General features: G+C 38.4%; 1 protein-coding gene across 1 annotated transcript; it reads right to left on the bottom strand.

Moving 5' to 3' along the window:
* Positions 1-1,416: 1,416 nt before the first annotated feature.
* On the bottom strand, positions 1,417-3,538 carry LOC122841648 (tripartite motif-containing protein 16-like). Its single transcript, XM_044135124.1, has one exon. The coding sequence runs from the start codon at positions 3,535-3,537 to the stop codon at positions 1,942-1,944; it is 1,596 nt and encodes a 531-aa protein (XP_043991059.1). The 5' UTR covers position 3,538; the 3' UTR covers positions 1,417-1,941.
* Between the last annotated feature and the right edge of the window lie 9,084 nt (positions 3,539-12,622).

Here is a 12,622-nt window from a genome sequence, read left to right as displayed (position 1 = left end):
CCTTCCTGTTCTCTTCTAACAGAAACGTCTCATTGTGTGCTGTATTTGGATCCAGAATGATTTCACATAAATATTTTAAGAATCCTGTTCTGCTCTTTGGTTCTGGTTCCTTGGGGCAGGGAGGAAGGATATCAAAGCTGGATGAGTCTGTAGACTCACTAGGTGCTGAGAAACCAGCTCTGCTCCTTGGTTCTGGTTCTGGGTTTCTTCCAGAGCAGGAATCACTGGTCACATCTTCAGGTCCAGCATAGCAGTGATCAGCAGGAGCAGCTTGGAATCCAGTCTTCTTCAGCTGCTTCACTAAAGCTGCTAACATGGTGTTTTTCTTTAGAACAGGTCTTGGTATGAAGCTCTCGCTGCACTGAGGGCAGCCGTGGATTCTTTTCTGATCCTCTTCATGCCATTGCGTTTTAATACAGTTCATACAGTAGCTGTGCCCACAGGAAATCGTCACCAGATCCTTCAGTAGATCCAGACAAATTGAACAGGAGAAAGACTTTTAGCAAAACAATTTTTATTTTTTTTATTTTTTTACATCAGAAATTCAGTGTTTCTGATCAAGAAAAAGGGATATATTAAATTGCATTTATTAAACAGAGAGCATTATTTAAGTCAGTAATTTCTGAAAGGTATTCCACAGGACCAAATTTTTTTCTTTGTATGTTAAGTTACTGAAAGCATGCAAAGATATCAACATTCAAATGCTTTATAAATAGAATTATGCAGCATTGTTTCTGGTGTTTAGCACTTTAGCAGGTTAGATAATTAAAACTATGGTCTTTTATGTGTGTTTGGTGTTTGTCCTGTTTGCTGCTGCTTTGACTGAAGTGTTTACCGTTTGGATTTGTTCCAGTTGGCAGGAGTGGTCCAGTTTAATACATTCTTTCTTTTTATCGTCGTCAAATTAAAATGTGGTCTGACTGGATCACAGGTGCTACAGCTCCACCTTTTTTACTCTCATGTAGCAAGAGCCACTTTATTCTAATTATGCTCTCATATTGTATGATTCGAATGTCTTTTCTTTAACTGTTGCTGATGTTTATTAATATGTTTATGTTTATTAACATCTGACTGTACCGCCTCTTTACTTCCTCCTCTGTGCTGAGCAATGTTGCTGCTGAGAGTCTTTTCAGGATTTTCTAACTGAAATTAATTAAATAAAATCCCTCTTCCTTTAACCTGATTTCCCCCTCAAGGTCAGGATTATTTGTCTTGTGTCTTTGTTTAAAAAATGATAATAAAATCCATGTTCTGTTTAGGCGTATGTTTGTAAAGACTCCCTTGGAACGTTAAAGTTTAATTAAAAATCTAAGTGATGATTTGCTGAAAAAAATATATTTTAGAAAATAGAGATGAGTAGAAAATGTGGAAACAGTAAAAGTACATGAAAAAATATTTTTTATTATTGATCACAAACTATTAAAAAAATTACATATGAATAATTTGATTCAATTCATTCAGAAAGTGAAGAACATGTGATGAAACAACACAATCTTCCAGTAGGTGGCAGTGTAGCCACTAGAGAATCATGAAGACAGCTCAGAACAGGTAGTTAAAAAGACACATTATAATGAGAAATAACATTAAAATAGATTTGGATTCAAACTTTAGAATCGTTCACAACAGAACTGAAAGTGAATCAACGAGACATTAAATCAGCTCAAGTTCACAAAGAGACGATATCTGTTGTCTTAAGCGTCTCAGTAAACAAACAAGAACACGTCAAAAAAAAAAAAAAGAATTGGTTTCACTTTAACAACCTCAGGAATAGTTTTACATTTTATTTAAAAGTCTTGCTATTAAAAGCAACAAGTCAGAAAAAGCTGTGGTGAAAAGAAAGTAGTGAAAGATTTTTCTTTTAGGTTTAGACATAAATTAATGGTTTTAAATAAAAGCTTGCAAGAAAAAAAAATAACTAATTGAACTTTAACTGAATTTTGTTTATTTAAGTTTGCAGAACTCTGCAGAGTCTCCAGTTTTAGAGCTAATGCAAACCCCAGCGTGTAGCGGCTGAGTGAATCTGGTCTGGACTCTGTGGATCAGAGTCATGGATTCAGAGACGTTGTAGAAGGACAGAATACCTGCTCTGTGATCCAGGAACACTCCCACTCTGGAGGAAACTGGACCTGAGACGGAGGTTGAGATGTTATTATACCAGAATATATACTTGTTTTGGTAAAACTCTAATGCCCAAGATTTGTCATTACATCCAAATATACTGTCATGTCCTTCTCTGCTGATGTTCTTGTATGCAACTGCTACATAAACTTTCCCTCTTCCCTCCACCTCCCAGTAACAACGTCCAGTCAGACTCTCTTTACTCAGAACCTGAGAATATTCACTGAATCTGTTTACGTGACTAAAATAAGACTGATGTTCATCCATCACTGTTGCCTTTCTATTTCCCTCTGATAGTAACAGGTAGTTATTAGCTGTGTTTGGATCCAGAGTGATTTCACATGAATATCTTAAGAATCCATCTCTGTTCCGTGGTTCTGGTCCTGACAGTAGAACATCCACCCCAGTGACCATCAGTGAGATGTTTGTCCATGAGTCTCTCAGGACGTCCTGTAGTTTCTCTCTGAGCTCTGACACAGCTGCTGTCACGTCCTCAAAGTGTCTCAGAGGACGGATGTTGATGCTGGATGAGTGTGTCGACTCACTGAGTGCTGGCAGTGAGGGGTAGTTGAGGAGAAACTGGTTGTGATCCTCTGTGTGTGAGAGCTGCTCCAGCTCAGCGTCTTTCCTCTTCAGCTCAGTGATCTCCTGCTCCAGCTTCTCCTGAACATCTTTGACTCGACTCACTTCAGTTTCCTGCTGGGATCTGATCTGCTGCTTCACATCAGAGCTTCTTTTCTGGAGGAGACGGATCAGCTCAGTGAAGATCTTCTCACTGTCCTCCACTGTTTTATCAGCAGAGTGATTGATGGCCTCCACCTCCTGTTGAAGCAGCTTCACATCTTTCTCTCTGTCCTGGATTCTCTGCTGGATGTTTCCTCGTCTCTCCTCCAGCTCTCTCTGCCTCTCAGTCCATTCTGCTGCAGCTGATATTGTGTTGTGACCTTTATGTTCATCCACAGAGCAGATGTTCTCCTGGAGGTTCTTGGATGGCTCCACCAGCTTGTGTTTCTTAAATGTATCTGAATCATAATGAGACTGAAGGTGTTTCTCACAGTAAAAGGCCAGACAGACTAAACAGGACTTGATGGCTTTCAGTTTTCTTCCAGTGCAGAAATCACAGGCCACGTCTTCAGGTCCAGCATAGCGGAGATCAGCAGGAGCAGCTTGGAGTCCAGTCTTCTTCAGCTGCTCCACTAAAGCTACTAGCATGGTGTTTTTACATAGGTCAGGTCTTGGTTTAAAAGTCCTTCTGCACTGAGGGCAGCTGTGGATTCCTCTCTGATCCTCTTGATCCCAGTGAGTCTTAATGCAGGTGAAACAGTAGTTGTGTCCACAAGAAGTCGTCACTGGATTACTCAACAGATCCAGGCAGATTGAACACGAAAATGTCGCCTCGTCCATATGAGATTGCTCCATTTCTCCAGTCAAACTGACTGAGAGTTTCACTTTGTGAGGATATATTCTAAACTTTTTTTTAATTAAAGAATGTTGTCTGTCAGGTCTGGCACCTACGTACTTGCTACCACAGCTGTCACTTCTAGGAAAAGGATGAATGTGGAATGACTGGTAATGTATGAAAGCAGGAAGAAAAAGGGGGAATGCCAGATTTTCTATCTTTATTTCCTTCTACCATGAACCTATAAATTGTGAAAAAGTGTTTATTTCATTTCTGTTTATGGCAAGTGTTTCATATTTTACATATGATGTGTGAGATCTCAACAGGATAAATGTAATTAAAAATATCCAACGGTTTGAAACTCAAAACCCCCCAAAAGTTAAAAATTGGAACAAGTAGTGAAAATTCAACTGAAACAACAAGGTAACCATGGAGGATGGACAAACAACACAACAATTTGTCGAAGAGTGCCTGCAGGCAGAAAGAACAGGGGATTGCTACAAGAAAACAGGAGTAAAGCCAGACAGTACAGAAACAAAAATATTAAAACGCAGGGTACTATGAAGGATACTACAGGATCAATCAAGAACGATTTGATTACAGAATACAGAGATGTAGCAGGGGAGGCTATCCAGAGATCACGTTCTATGAAGGACCTCTGGGGGCCCTTGGGACTGAGAGACAAGCTCTTGGGCCATGTACCAATGATGCACAGGGTAGTGTGCCTTAGAGTTTCTTGACTCAGACAAAGAGGTTCTGGAAAATGACTTGGGAGCTCCAACAATCAGAGAGTAAAACTATCTGGATAATGTCCGTTATACTGCAAAGACTAGCGAGGTAGTGCTCAAAAAAGACCTGGAGGAAGGTTGAAGAATTGCTAAAAAGTTGAGAACAAATAGTTAGCAAATGGCTAAGGGTTGTTAGCCTCAACCCAGTCAAAGAGCTCAGGAACAACAACTGGAAGATGTTGGCCATCTTTGACCTTCTCTCAATGCAAAGACTGTTGGAGCAACAGGTTGTTCTTGACGCTCTGGGCGAACTGGGAGTTAAAGAGGAAGATCTTCCTCAGATCCTTCTAGGAGAACAAGGAATTTCCACACAAAGAGTCTCAGAGGCAGGTTGTTGCTGGTCCAATCAGTGATCAAGAGGTAGCAGAAGAAGGTCGTTCTAGGTCATTTCTGGGGCTAAAGGAAACTGTACAGGTAGAAGATCCTTGACTTGATCTAGAAGCAAGTGGATCTTCAGTTAATGGTCACAGTCAAGTCTCTCCAGAAGTAGAGATAATTTAACGTTGTCCTCGATCACCTCTGGGAGCAGAGGAAAACGTAGAGGTGCTTCTTACTCCACCTTGATTGGAAACACAAGGCATTGAATCCTGAAATGGAAAAGTTAATGACACAATGTGTCTTCTTGCTGAAACATGAAGGAAGGCGACATTTTACAAACAATTACAGGTTATAAAACCTTTAGTCACCTTAACCTTTCTCTCCTATTCAGCTTCAACTCATTTTTATGATACTTTCCTTGTGATAAATATTTTACAGATATGATATTTTTCTCGTGGAAGATTTCCTGAGTGATTCCCTCTTTGAAGAATGAGTGTAAGATGAAGACCAGAGCAAAATGGATCATAAAAACTCTGATTAAGACTGCAGCAGCTTCTGACTCTGGTTGGAAATTTAAGGTAGTTTAGTTTGTGAAAGCAGAATGTGTCACAACCTATAAAACATTAATACCAAAGATTTATCGTATCAGTATGATGCTCATAGTAAATGTAATGCAGGCACTGTCATCTTCACAGTCGTCTTCTGCTTACGTATTTGTTTTTCTTTCAGTCACATAATCAAAACAACAAAAATTTTTTCCCAGTCGTTCATTTCTTTCCGTTTTGTCCGAACACACAGAGCTCAGCGGATATGGGAGAATTTTTCTGCCCTGATTCGAGAGCACACATTTTCAGTCTGAAAGCAGGATTACGTGTCTTTGACTCTCAAAACTTTTAATACTTTTGGGTACAGTTTCATTTATAGCAGGATTACATGTTTTTCTTTTCAAAACTTGTAATGTTTGTACTCTTTGGGGGAATTTTTCTGCCATAATTCAAGAGCACAGATTTTCAGTCTGAAAAGTTCCCCGTATGCAGAGGAGGGTTTTCCCACTCTGCTACATTCATTTAAAACCAGTTCAACCAGAAGGTTGAAGCTGTTTACCTTAAATTAACTCAGAGAGTTTTGACTCATGTACGTCAAAGCTGCTTTATTTCAATCATATCTTACTGATGTGTTTATGAAATTGGAAATAAAAGTTACAACAAACTCATTGAAGCAGCATAGATATATAGAAATGTATTATCAAGTTTAACATTATAAAAATCAACAACCAGGGCCGTGCAGAGACCTTTGGAGGGGCGGGGGCTCAAAGTTAAAAAAGGGCACATTGAACAAGATCTTAAAACATCGTTCAACAACTGTTGGTGTACGATGTCCCTGGAAATGGTGTAACACAGATCATAGATCTAAACCTGTAGCATCATTTACAGAGAATGTTATTAAATTTAATGCATTCAGCTGAGAAAAAAAATTACATTTAGGATTTAATTAGAAAGTTTACTTTGTAAAAGTTTAAAGAATCATCTTGATAGTTTGATTGTTGTGTTACCATGGCTACAATATTGTGTAATCTTTGTGTTTGAGTTTGTTCACAAATACATCACAGCAAATAACCAATAATCAGTGATTGATTTTAAACCTGGCCAATAAACCTGGTCTCCCTCTCACACATTCGCCTTATTGATATTTAAACATGTTAGTGATGCTGAGGTTCTTAGTAGGACGGGTTTCGGGGGGGTGGAGGGGTTCTGTCTAAGGCCCCATATTACCTTGGGCCAGTCCTGCATGAACAGCGCTGCGATGCGCATCTCTGGAACCTACCTGGAACCTACCTGGAACCTACCTGGAATCTACCTGGAATCTACCTGGAATCCCCCGGTGGCCCCAGACAGTCTGTCGATGCTTTGGAGACATTTTGATTCATTTAATTGTGGCATGTTTGGTTTTTTTGCTGCAGTTCTAATTATTGCTGCAATATTTTCTCTGATGTTCATTTTCTGAACTCTAAATGGGCCGAATCTTGTACCAGGTGGTACCAGGGCTTTAGGTGCATTGCGACTCGCGGTGACAGTCGGTACCGTGTCTTATATCAGGATGTCTGAAATAAAGACAAATATTCTTTATATCTGTCGGTGGGACCGACTCAGACTGCCTGTAGCGAACCGGGCTTTTAGCAGAATGATCAAGTTAAAGTCAGAAGTTTTCTCTGCAGCTGAAGCGTTTCTGTGTTCAGGGGTGAGGCGGGTTTTGTCCCGCTATTTCAAAGACAATTATAAAAATATAAATAGAAACAGTTTTTCTAACGTCAACATCAGACCTACGTTTTTATTCACAAACCAGTGTATGAAAAAATATTCTTGCCCATGATTTGATATGGGCAAAGATGTCAAAGGAGGGCTCCAGCCTCCTTCACCTCCCCTCTCTGCACATGCCTGTCAACAACATATGAAAACAGCTCAGGTCAACAATACAACAATATCAATTGATTCGTGAATCAACAAAATTTGATCAAAACAGGACAGACTCAAAGAGCTGGTTTCACTTCTTCAACTATTTATAATGATGATAAACTATTTCAGTGAAAAGATCACAGTTAAGAGATACAACACCACGAATGAATAAAAAAAGTCAGGGAATAGAAAATCAAGAGTCTGAACCTAGAGTTCATTCTTTCTAAGCTTGCAGAACTCCGCTCTGTGTCCACTGTAATAAAACCTAAAGCCAGCCAGCAGCGGCTGAGTGAATCTGGTCTGGACTCTGTGGATCAGAGTCATGGATTCAGAGACGCTGTAGAAGGACAGAAAACCTGAGTCACAGAGCAGGGTGATAACACACATAAAGTGTGTGAGCTGAGTGTGTGTGAGTTCATTTCCTCTTGTGTAATGTTTTGGATTTGTTTACTGGCAGCTCTCCTCGGTTATCGTTTCCTTTAGTTGGTATTTCTGTTTAGCGTTCGTGTGGCTGTAATAATTCTTTACCTGCATTGTGTGGATAGAAACCAGTCTTGCTTTTCTTGACACAGTTCTACTTTTTATTAAAATGTTTCATTATTGATTTAACTGCACATCTAAGCAGTTATTTTGTTTCTGCGAGGTTTCAGAGAAAAGGTTGTTATTAACCGTGAAGCCACCAGGTGGCGAAAGAGCAACACAAAAATTAAACATCTCAGTTTTTCTAATTGGTTTTTTATTCAAGAAGTAAGAAAAATGCATTTTCTTTATTATGTGTCCTTACATTCTGCAATACTCTTTACAGAAAACATCCTGTTTCTATTTTGTTTCAGATAAAACATTCAAAGATCAAAAACATGGATTTATATTTTATAGTCACTTTCCTAAAATAATGACCTACGCCATCTTTATTTGTAAAAAAGATGATTTAGGCAAACAGAAAAAAAAAATCACTTCTGGCAAAAGATGACTGAGGCCATTATTTCAGGAAGGTGATGTTATTGAATGTATGGCTGCTGAAATGTGCAAAAAAACCAAACTTGACTTGTAACAAAAAACTATAAAATAATACTAATAACTTAATAGAATATTAGTGAAGGTGAAATGTTTGCTGCTGTATAAGTGCAGCGGTTTCATAATATTATAGATATTAGGTGACATCATCACTTCATGTCCCAGTTTTTAAAGCCCAACAGTTCAGATGACTTGAAGGCAAAAGAGTCGCCTTATTACTGAACACCGAATGTGACATATAAAGGAAATGTTGCAGTTCCAGGAGACAAGAAGAAATGAACAGAATCAGATTTTATTTCTGGAAAAGCTCCGGGGAGCGACTCCAGGTTGGACTGTTATTTTACGGTTTTCTTCATGGTGCTGCCATTAAAACTTTAGGTCAGTAGTGAAATGTCTGCAAACCAAAGCGAGACGACTCGGCCCAGATACCTCCAGTTATTCACAAACTGCAAATTGAAACAAGATTGGCTTCTTCACAAAGCTAAATGGGTCAATAAATATATCAGACAACTCGGCTTTACAGTATTCACTCCCAACAAACAGCAGAGCCACAAACTCTGACAGAAACATTAAATTGAAAAAACTCCAGGGCCGCAAAAAAACCCAAAAAAACAAATTGAAACCAAACTCTTTGTGACTTTTTAAAAGTTTATCTGCTCAATAATAAACTGAGGAAACATTTTAAATGATTGTAGATACAATCTTATAAAATGATTGTGTTCTAAGATTTCCTCAGTTTTGGGGCTGATCAGTTTCTTATTAGGGTTGAATGCTTTGCGTTGGAGTAAAAGTTGGTCGATGTTTGTAGTTCTAGTTACTCCTAAGATGCTTAAATGCAGAAACATCATTAATAAATGGGAATCTGTATCTTTGCACCACATATTTTTAAGGACTTATCTGTAATAAATCTTACTGTACAAGATGAAAAAGGATCGCACAAAACTCTTCATGGGGCCACAGACGGCCCCCAGGCCGCACTTTGGACACCCCTGACATACTGTTTATTAACGTGGTCAAAAATGTTGGATAACATTTAATAAATTTTAGTTTGGCTGATTTTACTAGAGTTCAGCTTTAGGTAGTTTTATTGTCAAACATTTGATTCCACATTCATTCTGCTTTTTATTTCATCTCGTCTTGTTTGTGTATCTATGAATTTGACTGAACTGCAACATTTTTGCAAATTCAAAATCCTCTTTAAAATATATTCTTTTGGAAGTTTCTGCTGGAGGTTTATATCTATTAAAGAGGAGTTTTACTTTCCACTGTTGCTGCATGCATTGCTCAGTACAACGACTTGCTGCAAAGTTACGACTCGATGCAATCTGCTGCAGAAACAGACATTAACTTCTTCAAAAGAAACCTAAACTCTGAGCAAACCTGCAAAATGGAACAAAGTTTAGTCTAATAATTTTGTCTGCAGTTTTTTTGTTATTGCACATTTCTTTTTTTTTTCAACCTTTTTTTTTTCTATACAAAAAAAAATTCTTGGTGTTGTTAAAAATGTCTTTTTCACACTAATGTCAAATACTCAATGATATAAAACCTTTTTATCAATTTGAATAATAAACAGATGTAAACATATGTATTTTTTGTTTTGTGGAAAGTGCCTTGAGAATTTTTTTTTTTCTAAATTAACTTAATAAACAACAGAAGGATTTTTCTGTGATAGAAATGCATCAATTGATAAACACACAGTAAAAAATTAGTTTTTCCCCTTCTTTTAGCATGCTGGAATCTTTTTCATGTCAAGTTTCATTTAGAAATGAAAAATAGTTCCAACTTTAATCTGAAATTCCTTCATTCTTAACCCTGAAGGAACTGAAAATAAGAAGGAAAGTTTATTATTTCTGTGATAAAAAGGATTTATGGGACAAAGAATTCAACAGAGAACCGATTCTGTTTTGTTCTTAAGCTTCCTGACACGGATCTGCTTTGGGGTTGATCAGAAGAAGAAGAAGAGATGATTTAATGTTTGACAGCGAGAGGCAGAGATATCCTGAGGACAACAGCGACTGAGAGCTCAACATTTAGGGACTTCTCCGCCATCACAATGAGAATTTAATAACTAGATTTAATAAAGTTTGATGCTGTTTCTGCCCTCCAGAGGTTAAATAACAACTTTCAGAAATAATATCAACTTTTAAATGTCGCATATCTAATTTTAATGGCGTCTCAAAATGCAGTGAAGCTTATTATCTAACTTTCAGCTCACATTGTAACTTTTAAATGAAAACTGGGAGCTGGAGTTGCAGAATTTTAAAAAGAAATTGGCAAAGATTTCGCAATAATGTCAATTGATAGATATTTGCACTGGAAACCAATCAAAAATAGTTGGTGACATTTTGTGCTTTTGCAGTTCGAACTCACGTTAAGCCGACTAGCGACGCTAACTAACCTCAGCTCAGACTCAGCTTTGTGGTAAAGACATGATGTTTCCATGGTAACCGTCCTGTTAGCTCTAAAGCTGAGTCAAAATTATTAATTATGCACTTCATCCATCCATCCATTTTCTATACACCCTTGTCCCTAATGGGGTCTGGAGGGTTGCTTGTGCCAATCCCCAGCTAACGTTCCAGGCGAGAGGCGGGGTCACCCTGACAGGTCGCCAGTCTGTCGCAGGGCAACACAGAGACATACAGGACACACAACCATTCACACACACACTCACACCTAGGGAGAATTTAGAGCCCAATTAACCTGACCTGTGGGAGGAAGCCGGAGAACCCGGAGAAAACCCACCATGCACAGGGAGAACATGCAAACTCCATGCAGAAAGACCCCGGGCCGGGAATCGAACCCAGGACCTTCTTGCTGCAAGGCAACAGCTCTACCAACTGCGCCACTGAGCAGCCCTAATTATGTACTTACAGTATGTAATCTCTGTTTGTGACTTAAACTGCTCCAAAGGTTTGGATGTATTTTCCGTTTCATCGACATCATTCAGTTAGCGGAGCAGTAAATCTATCGAGCTCAATTTAAATTTGATTCCCTCTAAAAAGGCTGAGGACGGTCCCCGAAGACAAGGAAGGAACTTGCACTTTTGTTGGCAGACTTAAGGTCAACGAGAGCTGAGAGGAATTAAATTTGACTCTCATTTGAATTGATTTTATTCTCATCCCTCTCCAAGGTGACTAGGTAGCGCGTCGGCGCTGACCGCCTGCGACAGATTGATGGCTGCAGGTTCAGACGGCTGAACAGGACTGACAGCTCAACGCCTCTGGGTGTTGACGCAAAGCCATGCTCTGCTGGTGACCTTTGAACTCAGGGAACGTCTAACAGCAGAACGCCCAGGACAGGATGTCCGTCTTACCAAACCCAAAAGTCGCCTTGAAGTTCTGAGTCAGTGAAATAAACATGTGAATGAAGTAACAACTGGAATCTCACTGATGTCACGTTTACGTTGCGACACGTTTAAGTAAAAGTACAAAAAAAATTACTCCAGTGAAAGAACCACATTAATTTGAGCAAAAGTAAACACTTTACATGTTCTCACTGTATGAATATTTTCTTTTATTCATTAAGATTTTGCAAGAACAAAATCTTACAAACTATATTTAATAATCAATCAATTCTACCCATTGGGAACTATTTGGTTTTTTTATTGCTTCACACAAACATAATCAAATCAATAGTTTCTACTTAAAGTTGAAGTTCTTAAAATTAATCAATTATATTAATTGCTACTTTGTTGCAGTTTTGTTGAATTGTCAAACTCTCCTGAATGCATCATTAAATAAATTATTTACAGCTATTGGAAATCCTGTCAAAATAATGAGAATAAAGAAGAACTGTAGGAGTATTAAAATCATAATACTTTGAGAATAAATTAATAATGATTCAAGACTAAAGAGTGTGAGAATAAAGTATAAAATATACTAGAATAAAGTTAGAATATGAGAATAAAATTATATTACAAGATAATTGTAATTTTATTACTTTTTTTCTTCCTCCATATAATAATGTTATTCCTTCAATGATACAATCCTGACAAAAAAACAAATATAAATGTTGCAAAGAAAATTAGTTTTCCTCTTTTTATTCTTTTCTACATCCTACAAGTTCATTTTCAAAGGATGGCGTTTTGTTTTCTCCAAGTAATTTCTGGTAAAGACTGGGTTTGTTCACCAACAACCAATGACGCAAAGCCAAAAGTTCAGTCATCGCCTTAACGTGAACGCCGCTCTGCAGCTCTTCCTCTCCTTCCCAATTAGCAGCCTCTTGGCCTCCAGTGTCTCTGTCAAGTCCAATCAAGGCAGCCGTCTTCCCGGAGATGACTGAGCATCCAGCGCGCCGCCTCCAGGCCCGGCTGTGAGGATGCAGGAGCGCAAACGAAGGACACCAAAGAGGTGGAAGACGGAGAAAATGGAGCGAAAATTAGGAACCAGCAATTACCTCCAACTCTAATGTGGAGAATCTCAGGAAAAAAGTTTTTAGGGAATTTTATGTTGTAAAGTTTGGGATGGTTAACTAAAGTTGGCTTCAATGACGAGAAAAAGGCAGAAATATGTCATTAGATGCCAGAAATATGT

This window comes from Gambusia affinis, linkage group LG12 (genome assembly GCF_019740435.1).
Source record: "Gambusia affinis linkage group LG12, SWU_Gaff_1.0, whole genome shotgun sequence".
NCBI lineage: Eukaryota > Metazoa > Chordata > Actinopteri > Cyprinodontiformes > Poeciliidae > Gambusia > Gambusia affinis.
The sequence above is the reverse complement of the archived record's forward strand: the minus strand, read 5'-3'. Positions and strand labels throughout refer to the sequence as shown.